The sequence below is a fragment of the Eptesicus fuscus genome, chromosome 23, assembly GCF_027574615.1.
Source record: "Eptesicus fuscus isolate TK198812 chromosome 23, DD_ASM_mEF_20220401, whole genome shotgun sequence".
Classification (NCBI taxonomy): domain Eukaryota; kingdom Metazoa; phylum Chordata; class Mammalia; order Chiroptera; family Vespertilionidae; genus Eptesicus; species Eptesicus fuscus.
In genome coordinates this window covers 25,541,890-25,557,128 of record NC_072495.1, presented here as the reverse complement: position 1 = coordinate 25,557,128, position 15,239 = coordinate 25,541,890, and the positions used below count along the sequence as shown (strand labels likewise).

Sequence of the window (15,239 nt, the reverse complement as noted above, 5' to 3'; positions counted from 1 at the left end):
CCAGCGACCTCTGCGAGGATGAGGTCACATACAAGGATCCAGAGTGCAGGAGGGCCCAGCTCTGGGAAACGACCTAAAGCCACCTGGTCTGTCAAGTCCCCAGCCACCCGCACTTGCCTTTGGGGAGCCCCGGGCCAGGACAGCGGGGTGGGGGCACTCACGTTGATCATAGCATTGGATGTGATGCGGAAGAGGGTGGCCCGCTCGTTCACAGCCTTCAGCTTCTCGCTGCTGTCGTAGGGGATCCGGAGGCCGTCCAGCTCGTTCAGGGAGCGCTGCAGCGCGGCGCCGTGCTTGGCGAGGAGGTCGTGGCACGTGCTGAGGTCATCTAGCTTCAGGGAGAGGTTCTTGATGGTGCTCTGGAGCTCGCTCTTGTCAGTTGGGGAGGTAGTCTCGTCGTCGTCGTCCCCAGAGTCATCTGCAGAGAGAGACAGTTGCCATGGTGATCACTGATACTGACAGCATGAGGGGCCTGCCCGGCTCGAGGGAGGAGAGTGCCCTAGATGGTGCCAGTTCCTGCCCCCCGCAGGGTGAGGTGTCCCCCAGCCTTCCTGGGTGGGCACAGGCCCCCTTGGGTAGTGGGAAGGGATGTAGAGGGGAACCGAAGAGGTAACTGAGGCCCAAAGAAGTGAAGTCACGCCCCGGGCCACCCAGCTAGTCTGCCGCCTCCAGAGCCATTTCCTTCACACCGGGCTGCGGGGCCTCGCCTGCCAGGTGCATGCTTACCTCCCCACCACCTCCTCTCAGCTCCCGCACAGCTGCCCAGTGCCCTTTCCTGGGAGTCTGGGGTGCCCTAGGTCCTGGCCCACTGCCAGCCAAGTGGTCACAGAACTGTGGGGGTCTCTAGGGGTCCAGTGGGAAGGTGGTCTGGGCCCTGCTGCTGCTTTAATGCGGAGCACGGGCCAACCAGGAGGCTGACACGGGCCTGTGGTGCCAGAGCCGGTGACTGCCCAGGGGTTTCTGAAATGCCTCATTTCGGAAATCTTCAGCAAGAAACCTCTTTTTTAGACGAAGGAAATCTGTAACCCCAGATAGAACCATTTTTTAAAAAGGTGCGTACTGTGAAAGAATAGATTTCTTCCCACAGGGGCAGGATGTGTGTGGGTGGCCACGGTTGAGTCGCTGCTCTGAGCATGCCCCGAGCAGGTGGCAGTGCCAAGCCAGCCAGTGACGTGGGGCCCAGTTGAGCAGGGGTGGGGGCAGCATGCACTGCACACCCTGTCCCTGGTGGCCATAAGGAGCCTCCGGCCGGGGACAGGAGCCTCTCCCCCAGCCAGCCCCTCTACAGCCCTGCGTGACCCCGTGTTGGAGACCGCAGGTGCTGGGCCAGGCCCTGGGCCACGGGCTTTGTTCATGTGAACGCGGCACCTCGCAGTGGTCGGTGGTGGGCGGACCTTGACTGTCCTTTCCGTTCTGCAAGTGAGAAAGTGCAGGTTCCCGGAGGACCAGCCACCAGGGTAGGCCCTGCATCAAGGGGGCGGAGCGGGGTCTGCCAGGTCGGTCTGCGCGGAAGGCCTTGCCTCTCCCTGGGTCGTCTTAGGAAGGCTCTGACAGCTAACGTGTATCTTGCCTTGCTGCGTGCCAGGCCCGGGCAAGGGCACTACCTCTGTTAGTGCACACAACAGCCTAGTGAGGTAGGGCTGGGGGCAGAAAGGGTCACTGACATTGCCCAGGGTCACGAGGTGAGGGAATTCTGGAGCGTCTAGAATTCAGACTTTGGGCTCTTAGCTATAAAGCCACCTTCCTATCGCCTTTCCAGGTTCAGTATCTAACAACCAGAATGGCCAGCCACCGACCAGTCAGAACGGCTGCCACTGTACACTGGGCGGGCCAGCGGGGCAAGCTGGCTGCCTGAATGTGAGCCCCTGTGCTCCAAGCAAGAACCCATGAGAGGGCGAGGGAGGGAACCACGTGTCTATTTAACTTGTTATTAAGCAGCATGCCCTAGTAAGCCGCGCTCAGGTTCCAAGTTCAAGTCTAGCCACCAGGGACATGGGATGTGCTTGTTCTGCTCCCAAGTCACTGGAGTTGGGATGGGAAGACACCCTGGTCAGCAATTACAGACCAGCATAGCTTGTTCTCTGGGGATGGGCAGTGAGAGTCTCTCCAGACAGACAGTGAGAGCAGGAGGATGAGGGAGGCAGAAGAGGGTAGGGAAGTGGGACAAGAGACGGAGTGAGTGAGTGACTGAATGAAGGACCGATCTTGGGCGCATCACAGGAGGTCTGTCCAGGCCGTCAGTTTTCTGTGGGATGCACGGAGGAGCCGGTCACACACAGGACGGCGGGATCTGGGAAGGATGTGAGAAGTAGAGGGGAGCACAGAGGAGCTGGTTGGAGAGTGGAGATGGTGAGGGCCTTTGACATAGCCAAGGAGCCTGGGCCTTCGTCCTTGATAAAAGGGAGTGTATGGTGGCAAGTAGATGGTGGGCAGATGGCAGGGACAGAGAGGTCAGAGGCCTGGCAGGGCCGGGGTGGCCACAGGCGGCCAGGGGCGGAGAGAACGGGGCCTCTAAACCCAGCCCGGACATGTTGATGGCAGCACCCAACAGCTCCAAGGCGATGAATGGCCGTGATGGCCTCACTCCCACACAGTCCCTCCACCCGCCAGTCCTCCAGGAGGGGGCGGGTGTCACTCAGAAGCGGTGACATGCTCCCAGTGTCTCAGGCTGTTCAGACAAGGACTGACACGGCAGTGTGAACACCCCTCACGCCTGGAAGGAAGCAGAGCTGGAAGGGGACTCTGCCTCCAAAATGGTGAGTTCTGGCCATGCTGAGTCCCCAAGGCTCAATTAGGGGTCAGGGGTCCTTAGAAGGAGCAAAGCCACACTGGCAAAAGAGATGAAACTCAGAGATGCAAACAGAACTACTTCGTGTGACCTTCCTCAAACTGGAGAAAAGAGTGGACGGCGCTGAATGAGCTTATGCTTTCTGAGGGGTGAACCTGCAGGTGCCCACAAGGGCCATGAAATAGCTCCTCAGCTTCCACTGCCCACTGTCCCCTCTGACGGGGACTCCCTTGGTGGCAGATTCAGTGCAAAGCAAGGAACACGCTTGTATGTATGAAGTTGCTAAGGCCTGCAGTTCCCAAGCTTATGGCCTTGGGGATTCTAGAGCTTTTATCGCTCCAAATATACTCTCTGTTCCCACTTCCCACTGGGAATAAAATTCAGTGACAATGAACATCTGAGAGGAACAAAGCACTGCAACACAGCAGACACTGAGCTATTGCCAGAGGTAAAATCCTACAGAAATTTTGCAACTATGTTAATACAAGAATAGCAGCAGCTGAAATCGGTTTCAGACAAAGCCAACTCCCAGGCACAAAGGAGCCCCTCTCCCTCAAAGGCCAGGATTTAGCACACACAGCAGCTCTCAGGAGGGGGCCACCAGGCTGCCCGGGCTGTGGAGGTGCCTGCATTCCTTGGCATGTGGCCCCTTCCTGCATCCTAAAAGCTAACAGAGTAGCATCTTCCAATATCGCCCTCTGACTCTGACCTGCCTGCCTCCCTCTTATAAGGACCTTTGTGATTATATGGGGCCCACCTGGATAATCCAGGATAATCTCCCCATCTCGAGATCCTTAACTTAATCACACCTTCAAGGTCCCTTTGCCATATAACATAACATAGTCACAGGCCCCGGTAACAAGGACATGGACACCACTGGGGGACGCTGGAAGGCATGTTAGGATCTAATCTGGTGGAAAATCAGATGATGATAAATAATAAATTGTGAAACCCTGGCAGGCAGATGGAAAACACAACCCAGAATACCAGCGTCATCTTGATCTCCGTGACCCTCTGTGGCCCATCGCCCCTCCTCTCGCCCTGGTGACCAGCACAGGGGTGTCGAGGGCAGCAGGCACCCTTGTGACCACATTGGATTCTCTGGCAACTTCCCCAGAAGAGGGGCGCAGGGGTTGCATCCTCACCAGGGCAGCTATCAACAGGACAAGGTGGAGCCTCAGGGATGGGTACCCTAAACGTAAAAACTGGGCCTGGCTTCCATTCTACCAGAGCTGCAGGGGCAAAACCCTCATCCCTCAAACACGAATCTATAGGGCATCCTCTGTGGTGGGACACTCACCAGGACCCCTGGCTGGCTAGAGCGGCCGGGGCACAGTGTCAAAGCCGCAAGCCACGTGACGGATGAAGAGTAAGTGCATGAGCAATGCTAGGCTGTGAGGACACCCACAGAACCAGGTGCCTCCCTCCTCGACAGGAGGCTGTGACCCCGCAGCCACACAGCATCCTCAGGAAGACTAATGGCTCTGGGAGCAGGGCCCACCTCCTGCCAGGGAAACAAATCTTGGCGCAGAGACGGAGCCAAAAATAGAGGCGCGTGCTCCAGTTATGGCATCTGCTGTGATGCTGAAGATAACCTACTGCCCGCAGCCTCCCCCAGCCTGCAGAACGCCCAGCCCACCTATAGCTTCCACCTTCATTGGGGTTTTCATGGGGTCTCCTTTAGTGAATGGGGGTGCCCATTCCAGGTCAAGCACTGCGGGGTGCCGACTCTCCCCAGGGCCTCTGGGCTCACTCCCCGTTGCTGTCCAGGTTTAAGTCTCACCCCAAGGTCCCGAGGAACATGGTGGGCAGCTCCTTAGCCAACGCAAGGCAGGTGCAGGAGGGCCAGACCTCATGGCAGCTGGACTTAGGCCGGGATACTGCACCCGCTCCCCGCTGTGAACTGATGGGGCTGCGGGCACTCAGTGGGCACGGGAGGGGCGGGAGCTGGAGCACTGGCTCTCCCCCCCCCCTTTCTCTCACCTGCTGACATCCAGCCCCGGGCTCCCTCTCCCCAGTGCCCTGTGCTGCCTGCTGGGCAACCAAACTGTAAGAAAAACAAAAAACCTCTCCTCCTCCCGACAGTTCAGGGAATTAGACAATTTCCTTGTTTCCGTGTTGAAGACCAGCCCTGGTCCAGTGAACACAGTTCAGCTTAGTGTGTTGCTCTCATCTGTATCCATAAGCTTTCCCCCGTCTCCGAGACTCGGCTGCTTGTAGCAGCTGTTCCCCATCCCTCTGGGGTTACGAGCTGTGGCCTCCCCATGACACCGACTGCTGGGGCCGTGGAGGGAACATGGCAGGAGGGCTTCTTTCTGCCTTTGCTGGCGCTTAGGGAGGCGCCACGCTCAGCCCAACTCCCAGCACAGCTCCTCAGAAACCACTGACCACACCTCGCACTCCTCCCATGTCACCAGGCACCTCTGGGACCCGATCACTCGGCGGACTGTGTGGGGCCCAGCAATCCCCAACCAGCGAGAGGATCTCTACTGCACAAGGAGCCCCCCTGTGAGTGGTTTCTGCGCAGCACAGACACCTGTCTCCAGGCCACAGGCGGTCTGGCGACCCGCCCACGAGAACCCCTGATCTGCCCCGACAGCGTCACCTGTGAGCAGGCCACTGGAAACGACTCGCTTACATTTTCCTGGCCTGAAGACAGCCACGCTGCTTATCCTTGGAAATCATCTGATGCCTGCAGGCGTAATCACACTAAAGAACTTTCCACGTGCACTGCCTCTTGGCATCAATGACGGGAGTGAGCAGAGGTGGGGGCCCGAGGTGGGGAGAGGGCTCCCACCACCCAGGGGGGAGCAAGGGCTGCATCTGCCTGGCTGACCCCCCACCCCCGGCCGGGCATGCAGGAGGCGCTAACTAAAACCTGTAGAATGAGCGGATGACACTGTTTTGTCACTGCAAGGCCCTGTGCAGGTGTGAGCAGTGTGGGGATACGGGTGCTTTGGGGTTAGGAGAAGACTCAGTTCAGGGCTGTCCTTGTGCCACCCCTGACTTGAGCTAATACAGGAATCCAAAGGGACGTGAATCACAGCCCGATCGCCCTGCGACCTGCCCCGCCTCAGCCAGACCTTGGCCACCAGTCCCTGCAAGGAATCGCCCTCACTCTGTCAACCCTCTGGTTGCTCTCCCGCCTCTTCAGTCTGCAGAGAGGTGGGCGGGCCCCCGGCCCCGGGCAGAGCTCTGTGGGAAGGGCAAGGAGGAGACCCCAGTCCCAGCTGAGGTGGAACCTCATACTCTGCTCCATGTAAGCAGACAGGCAGATTCGCTCTCAGAGAAACCAGGGGCTAAAGCGGGCATTTTCCTTTAACCAAGTTAGAGACGCTCGCCCCTTTTATGAGTCAAGCAGACCTGGAAGTCCCCCTTTGCTATTCATCACCCCTGTGACCCAGCATAGTTACTAAACCTTCAGTTTTTCATCTGCAAAATGGGTTAACACATCTGTAAAGTGCTTATCACAGTGCCTAGCCTACAGTGAGACCACTATCGCCTGCTATAGACAGGGTCCCTGCTGAAGGCTCCAGCCATTTCCGACACAGACCAACAGCATTACAATGCTCCCTTTGGGTTTCCGCACAAGGGCAAGAGAAGACACAGCTGATGGGCCACGGGCAGGTAAACACAAATAATAACCAAACTTGTGGGGGAAATTCATGCTTTTTGGTTAGTCAAGTGCAAGTGAGAACACTAACAGGGCACAGCTTTATGCCGGGTCAAAGAACACTCTCAGGATGACGGAAGTCTCACGCAGGGGAGGTGTCCACCCCCAGCCCCTAGAGCGGCATGGACCGGAACATTGGGCCAAAGGGCAGTGGGTACCACAGAGACGAAGTCACATCCTGGACTCAGTGATCACACTCTTGGGAATCTGTCCCACAAAGAAACACCACAGGAAAACTTACTTGCCAGCAGTGCTCGGGCAGCAACCAGTTTGGCTCTGACAATCTGGGAAGAACCAATATCCAACAGAAGGAAAAGGCATCCCCACAGCGATCCAACGGACACATGCCAAGCCTGCGATAATGTGGGAAAGTGCTTAAAATGTCAAGTCGTGTGAAACGGCAATGATGTGTGTATCCCAGTGATGTAAAAAGGATGCTCACATAAAGGAAAACTACTAAAAATAGAGACCTTAAAACAGTGACATGAGGGGTAATGGAGCTATGGAAACCCCAGGAACATCTGGAATTGTTGCCTTAACAGAAAATAACCCTTAAAATAATGTCCCGGGGGTTTGGCCAAGAACAAAGTGTATGTGGGCGTGGGTATGTGTTGGGGGGAGGGGAGAAGGGGATTGGGAGGGAATTGCTTCAGGCAGATGAGCAGCTGCCAAATTGTTCTATTTATTTTTTATTGTTTAAAGTTTTACAAATAGTCCTCCCCTACCCCCTGGCACGTGCCCTCACCACTACCCTCCCCCCCGCCCCCCCCAGTGTCTTGTGTCCATTGGTTATGCTTATATGTATGCATACAAGTCCTTCGGTTGGTCTCTTACCCACCCCCCAACACTCACCAGCCTTCCCGCTGTAATTTGACAGTCTGTTCTATGCTTCTCTGCCTCTGTATCTATCTTTTTGTTCACCAGGTTATAATGTTCTTTATTATCCATAAATGAGTGAGATCATGTGGTGTTCCAAATTGTTAATGATCTCACGGTCATGCCCCATACAAACTGCTCTGCTTCTGATGTAAACATATCGTGGGCAGAGGGGCAGCCGGGGGCTGGGCCTGTTCTAGCCTCTCAGGAAAAATCATCTGTCCTCTAACCAGCTCCCACCTCCAGCCAGAAGGACGCTGGGCCTGCCAGGCCACGGAGGACTGCCCAAGGGCACTGCCCAGGTGGAGTTCGGCTCCCCGAGATTGTGGCCTCATTCCGCCTCACCGCCCCGCCCAGCCTGAGCAGCTACTATTTCTGAAGCTGTGCGTCAGGCGTCACTGTTCCACACACACGTCAGAGGGGAGCAGGACATAAAAGGACACTTCTCTCTGGCAGCCTGAGGCCCAGAGCGCCATCTTTATTCAGGCTGCTCATCTGCTTGATCAGATGCTGTGCCGTCTGAGCTGACGGGCACTTCACAGGAGACCAGGTGTCAGGGGAATGACTCACGTCCACAGAGGGCAGTGCTGCGTGCTGCATGACCCTCCCTGACGAGGTCAGAGCAAGACGCACCTAGAGCAAGCCTGTCAGTCCACCCCCACTCTCCGCCCCTGGCAGCGCCTTTCCTCAGAGCTCACGGACTCCTGCGCACCCCAGGCCGTGTGTACATTCTCCTCTCTGCATGGCATGACCAGCACCTCCTGGGCTCTGAGTTTGGCCAGCCAGGGGTGAGCCCCTTCATCTGCTCACTGGTGTGGGTTCCTGTCACCTGGCTGTGGGTACTGTGTGCCCCTCACAGCTGCTGGGACAGAGTGACCCTCCATTCTATTATCGTCACGTGGTCAGTGCTGGCAGAGCGTGCAGGCTCTGGTCCTACTTCTGCCTGTGTGATCTTAGGAAAGGCACCTCTTTTCCTCTGGCCTGTTCCCCAGCTGTAGAATGGCCTGGCTAATCATCAGCTTACTTGCTGCCACTGATAAAGCCCCCTTATGTGTACCAAGGGCTTCCCATTTCCCTCTTATTTCATGCTCCAAGGCAGCCTGGCTCCTCTGGATGGGGGTGCTAGAATGGCCTCTCCCGCATCACCCCAGGTCTCACTTGGCTCTGAAGTCTAGACTGTATCATGCACAAGGTCCCGAGGTTGCCCTGGCAAGCTGGCTCACTGAAACCGTCCTCCTCAGCCTGTGTGAAAACTACAGCAGTGAACATTGCTCCCCGGCAGGTATCTGCTTGTGAAATCTGTATGCACATAAGCACAGTGGGAGAGATCCACAAAACAGTAACATTAATGTGCAGCTACCATGTGCCAGGAAGAGGCAGGGGCTTTTATACATCACTGCCATCAGGTTACTTCACCAGGTAGAATTCTTACCTGTGGAATCTTACAGGTAAGCAGACAATGGCTCCCCCAGGTGACGTGTCTATAAGAGCATGTCCTACTTCCATGTATCACACCAAGTAACAGTGGATGCTCATGAGGCCAGATGTCCTTCCGCTCCCTGGGCACAGGAAGGACATACACGAGGTAGGCGCTACCCTGAAGCCTCCTTTCCATAAGCCACACACCACCTCCAGAGCTGGCCGAGCTCCAGCCCTTCCTGCCCACCTGTCCTTCATGATCCAACCCACCACTGGGGTCCACTCACCTCTCACCTGACACCTCACTCAAACCCAACTGAGCACCTGTCTGTCCCCATCCTCCACCTGCCTACTCATCCTCCAACACCCAGCTGGGTGCTGACCTTAGCAGGGCTGCCCAAGGCCACCTGGCCCTGACCTCTGGTAAGGCCAGAGTGAGGGGTCCCTATTTTCTGCAATTTCAGAGTTTTGCATTCTGACCAGAAAAGATGCAGAGTTCCTATACACATCTGTGTGTACGTGCATGTACACACACACAAAGGCAAAGGACTGAGCTGCCAAGGGCTGCATTCAGAGCTTACAAGAGACCCTCAATCATTTCTCCATTTGTGGCACCTGGCCCTGCTTGAAGCAGAGAGAGAGAGAGAGAGAGAGAGAGAGAGAGAGAGAGAGAGAGAGAGAGAGAGAGAGAGAGAGAGAGAGACTGATTAATTAGTAGGCATAGATACACATATTATCTCATTTCAACCTCTCAGCCAGGAAAGTAGGCTTAATACTGCCTTTTAGATGAGGAAATTGACTCAAAAAAAGCAAGTGGTGGAGGAGCAATCTGAATATACCACTGCCCACTGAGCAGCAGCCTGCTCTCAACAGACCTGTCCCCAGGCTCCTTCCATGTGCCCAGGTCCGAGAGCAGCATGGAGGCCAGTCCTTCTCAACCCACTCCTCCCCTTAGTTATGGGGTTGGGGACAACTGAGCTCACAGAGGGGCAGGGATTTGCGCATGGCCACACAGGACAAGAACTCCGGTCTCCTGATGCCCAGCGAGGCTGAGGGACCCCCAGAGTAACAGCCCACGTGATGATCCTTGGTAAGCCCTGTTGCTCTCCTGCCACTGAAATGGTCCCCAACCCCCAGGGCAGGCTGCAAGCCCAGCTCCCCTCAACCTGCACAGAGAAGGCTCAGGGATGAGATACAATTTCCCAGGGACCCTGTTCTCAGGAGAAATTTGTCGGAGTGACCTCTTATTTCAATACCTTTCAATGTGTCTGAAGAGGCCACAGAGGAGGCCAGTCTCACCCCATTTGCATGCTGGGGAGTGGGCCCCACCCTCATGCCTGCCATACCCACAGGGTGGGGGGCCAGGAGGCGCCCACCTCCCATAGCTGACAGCTAGCCAAGCCTCCCCCAGCCCCCACCTCTGCCTCTCTCACTCCTCTCTCTTTAGCTGGCAAGGATCATAGGCACTGTCCTGCCTGAGTGTTTAAAAAATGTATTTTAGGCCCTGGCCGGTTTGGCTCAGTGGATAGAGCATTGGCCTGCGGACTGAAGGGTCCCAGGTTCGATTCCGGTCAAGGGCATGTGCCTTGATTGCAGGCACATCCCCAGTGGGGGGTGTGCAGGAGGCAGCTGATCGATGTTTCTCTCTCATCGATGTTTCTGATTATTCCTCTCCCTTCCTCTCTGTAAAAAATCAATAAAATATATATATTTTTAAATGTATTTTGGCCAACATTTAAAAACTGAGCGATTTCCAGTTTCTCCTGAAAACTCCATCTGGCCTCCTAGGCCACCTTTGCACAGGGCGCCCACGGGAGACACTGTGGTTTGCCCCTGGGGCCTCTGATACTAAGGCGAGTCCTCACTGCTACTGACCATTGCACTGCTCCCGGGCCTCCTGCCAGACAGCAAGCTCTGCTCCAGGCCCTGCTCTAAGCACCCTACCCACCCACCTCCTCGAATCCCTCAGCCCAGACCTACTGTGCAGAGTGGGACAGTGACGGGAGGGGTAGGAAGGAAGGCCTGGCCAGGAGAGTCTGGCAATCAAACTGGTTACCCTGCCACCACTCTTAAGGTGCAACTGCTTTGGTCACAACTGACCAAGATGAGCATCCTCCCACAACCAGGCAGAAAGCAAATAGATACCAGGCCCCTTGTAGCAGCAAATCTAGAGAATGACAACCAAGAAAATCACCAGGCAGGCCACTGAAGAAAAGCAATTTAACACCTAACTGATAACGCATACTTTCTTTTTTTTCTTCTAACTCCAACCTTCACCCTCAGAATAAATCCACCTTATATGAACAGTAGGAACATCATTTAAACTTTGCATAAAGAACATAACTGCATTAGAAATGACATTATATCCAAAATGAAAACTGGTAGTTAAGACAAATCATACTTTGCAAGTTTCTTTAAAGGATTTTTTTTTTAATTTTAGAGAGGTGGGGGGAGAGAAAGAGACACATAAATATCGATTTTCTGCCTCCCACACGCCCCTACTGGGGATGGAGCCTGCAACCCAGGCACGTGCTCTGACCTGAACCCACTAGGCCCTCTGGGTGCACCGGAGAACACTCAACCAACTGAGCCAGACCAAGGGTTCTTAAGACAGAGCCATAGTGCCAGCTTCCTATGAGATAAATTCCCAGGGCTTACAATTACAAATGCCCTAAGACTTCAGAAGTGTGGAGGCTTTTTTTTAAAGAAGAATTTGGTTAATTCTCCTAAAATGGTTAAGCTTGACTCCAGGGCTGAGGCTTGGAGTCTGCAACTTCAAAGATACTTGCACTGGGCCAGGGCCTTATGAAGCTATGAGCATCACCAGTCAGCAGGCAAAATTAGTTACAAGGTTTATTAAGATCACAGGGCGTTCATGTCTAAAAGGAACTGTTTCTAATAAACTAGAGGTAAGTGAAAGTAGCTGCCTCTATGACTGATAGGTCTACAAGGTCAAAGAATCCTAACCTTCCCCCCATATTTTTAAATCATAATATAAACACTCATTACGGTAAACATAGCAACTTTCATTCATGCAAAATCTCCAGTAATGGAGGTTTCAAGCATCAGGAATTTCAAGCCAGAGCTTTATAAATTTGCTTTAATCTTAAACAGCTAAGCGCCCACCCCCAAGTGCTGGCAAGGGGCTCTCAGCCAACGGTGCCCGCACCCCCTGCTGCTGTCATTCAGGACCACTATCCCTGGGGCAGCACCCTCAGGGCTGGCCAGTGCTCAAACCAAACCCAGGAGGCCACTTACAGCGACTCCTGATCTGTCGCAGCTTGCTCAAAGGGCACAGGGCAGCGGGGTGGGCCATGAACTGAGCACAGCTGACACCTCAGATAGCCCCAGGGCCAAGAAGCCATTGTGGGCTAAGCAGCAATTCTGCCCATGCTCCAGAGCATGCGGGCCCCGCGCACACTCGGGAAGGCGGGTTAGGTGGGTGGATTAAACACGGACCGCGGCTTCCCCCTTCCTTTCTGAAAGCTCTGGATTATATTTCGGTTCCTTTTTACAGAGGTTAATCAGACCAACGCGTCTCTAGCTGCAGCCCCCGCTCCAAAATGCCCCACGCGGAAAGCGAATCGGGAGCGCACGCCGGCGGGGTACCGGGACAGGGGTTCCTCGAGGCTCCCCACACCGCGAGGGAGTGACATCAGAGGCTCGCGTGGATTGATCATGCAGCCAGCGCCACGCGGGGAGGGAGTGCGGGCGCGGGGAGCCGGGCCTCCGGGCGGAAGCCGGGCAACACTAACCCTTCTTAAATTTATTCAGGCAGCCGGAGCTGCAGAAGGAGCGTACGGAGGCCGTCTCCCAGCAGCCGCGTCCCTTCATCCCCGCGGCGGGGCGGCCTCCGAGCAGCCGGGCGCTACATGACTCTGGGCCCCAGGGGCTCGTGCGGACGCACGGACAGCTCGGTGGGCCGCCCGGCGGAGGCGGCGGGCGCTTGTGGGTCCCAACGCCGCGTTACCACAATGCACCACTGCCGCCCGCCCGCCACCCGGTGCACGAGCCCGTTAACCCCGTCGGTGCCACCGGAGCCGAGTGGAGCGCGAGCCGCTGAGGCCGCCCCCTGCTCCTCCCCCGAGAGCGCGGCCTCTGCTCGCCCGGAGCGAACCCCAGGGCACCCCGGGCGCCGCGCGGGCTCCCCATTTAAACGTCACATTCTCATGGGAACTTGCGAGCGAAGGTGCCGCCTTCCTGCAGCAGCAGGCTTGGCGTTGCTTTATTTCAAAGGGAAGGTTGCCTTTGAGAGCCGAGGGGCCCCTGAGAAATGGAGATGGCTGGGGCCCTGATGATTCCAGGAAATCAGGGTCCCCCCTGATTCTGCTGCGGGGCCGGTGCACCTGTGTCCAGCCACCTGCAGCTACCTGTCCACTGTCCTGGAGGAAGGCAACAGGCGGGTCCCCAGGGCACCAGGCTCCCTTGGCACTGCTACCACAGGGCTGCGGGCATCCGGGGACAAACGTCTGTCTCCGCCCAGACCTCTCTGAGCACAACTCCCCTGTGCAGCTGCTTGCAGGACTTCTGCATGGTATGTCTGATAGGCATCAAAACCCGAATCCTCCCAACCTGAGCTCTCAACATGCCCCCACCCTTACCACAGGCCTCCCCCCCCCCCCCCCTCAGCCAGCGGTAGTGCCATCCTCCTACTTGCTCCGGACAGAAACCTTGGAGTCATCTTTGACCTTTTGGGCCCCTAGACCCACCTCCAAACTGGTCAGCATATCCTGACAGCTCTCCCCTTAGAACGGGAAGGGAGCACAAGGCTCTGTGTCCAATGTCATTTGTTGCAAAAATCTAGACGCAACCTGAGTCTAAGAGTAGGCGAATGCTTATGTCATCAACTTCATGAATATTACAGAGCCATTTAAACTTATGTATGTGATGGCGCTGCAGAAATAAGAAACTGTGCTTAAAAACAAAATACGGAGAGGAAAAAGGCAAATCACACAATATAGTATAATTATGTAAAAACTATGCATCTAAGGAAATGTTAAAACAACAGGATCACAGGCGATTTCCTCGAGTCTGGGCTCCCAGAATGCCCTGGGCTTTTCTCTTTTCCAGGACCAGCATGCCCTGCTGTAGGTTCCTATTCACTTGCCTGTCTCCCAGGCCAGTCTGTGAATTCCTTGATGGCAAGGATTGTGGTCTTTTCACTATTCTCAGCCTCCAGTGTGGCCCAGCACATGGTAGGTGCACACTGAATGAATGAGCGCGGGAATAAACAAATCAATTAATTGATTAATGAATCGATGATGAAAGCAACTTAGTTACTCATCAGAAGCCCCATTTGGCCTAAAGTACACACCACACCACCTTCTTGTATTCCCAAGCCTTCCATCACTGCTCCCCTCCTGACCCCTCTTGTGCACAACACCACACAGCCCCTTCTGCTCGGCACCACTGCCCTTGACCAGCGGACCTTGTCTGGACCACAAGGGGTGAGCACAAGCTGGGAGTCCTACAGGGCCGAGATCTGATGGTGGCTTCCTGACCTGAGTTGGTCACAGCCCTCCACCACTGTGGGAACTAAAGGCCTCTGGTTCCTCCTCTGGGGATATCTTAAGAATGAAGCTCTTCAAAATAGCAGTGTTCTAAGGAAAGCCATACATAGATGCTGAGTGCCATCGTTATTAATAAATGACTCTGCACCAAAGCCAAAGAATTAATTTGAGAGCAATTTATGGTAATGTGTTGCTAGGCAATTAAAATAAACATTTGAGGGTAAAAAATAGCAATTTATCATTATTTTAGATCAGAAAAATGGAATGGGGGAGAGGGCACCATTCAAGTGAGCGTGAAAAAAGGCAAAAATGAGACATTTCTCTAGGGATGATGCCTAGGCCTGCCTCTGCCCAGATGTGCCCTCGGCGGCTAGGGGCGGTTGGAGAGGTGGAGACCACTTCTCTGGAGCTGAGGCTGCAGGCTTCGCCCTGCAACGAGCCAGGGGCTGCACTGCACCCCTGCACATGTGCTTGAAGGGGTGTCCTGCCTGAGGACCAGGGCGCCTGGAGTCCCCCGCAAAGGACTGGTGTCGGGTCCTTCCAGGCAGATCTGAGGATTCTGGCCTCTTCTCAGCCCATCTGCCCCCGGAAGTGGCAGGCCCGCTGGCCCCATCTGATGACTCATGTCTGTTACTGACCCAAAGGCCCTTCCTTTGCCTCTTGAAATCTATTACTTTCACCAACAAACTCCTCAAGACAATCAAAGAGCTGGGATCCCCAAGGGATTACTATCCATTTGTCTAGACTTCAAGTATTCTTTTTTTTTTTTAAGTAAGTGACAATAAAAGGAAGTGAAAATGCAAATCTACTGTAGAATGTTTCTCCTTCTTTGTTGGTTATTAAAGTAGCACAAATTAAAGCAGCCTTGAGGTAGGTCCCTTTTAAGAATATTAAAATGGTCAAAAATGTATTAACACCCGATGCCAGGGACAGTGCAGTGAAGCTGGCATGGTCACTCCTTGTTGGCGGCATG

At 54.9% G+C, this 15,239-nt stretch overlaps 1 protein-coding gene across 2 annotated transcripts in view; it reads right to left on the bottom strand.

Moving 5' to 3' along the window:
• Positions 1-15,239, bottom strand: part of OSBP2 (oxysterol binding protein 2) — a 55,193-nt gene that overhangs the window by 13,194 nt on the left and 26,760 nt on the right. For both annotated transcript variants that reach the window (XM_028146736.2, XM_054712454.1), the window contains exon 3: positions 162-418. In XM_028146736.2, the coding sequence (XP_028002537.2) occupies positions 162-418 (257 nt within the window). The remainder of the gene's footprint in view (positions 1-161; positions 419-15,239) is intronic.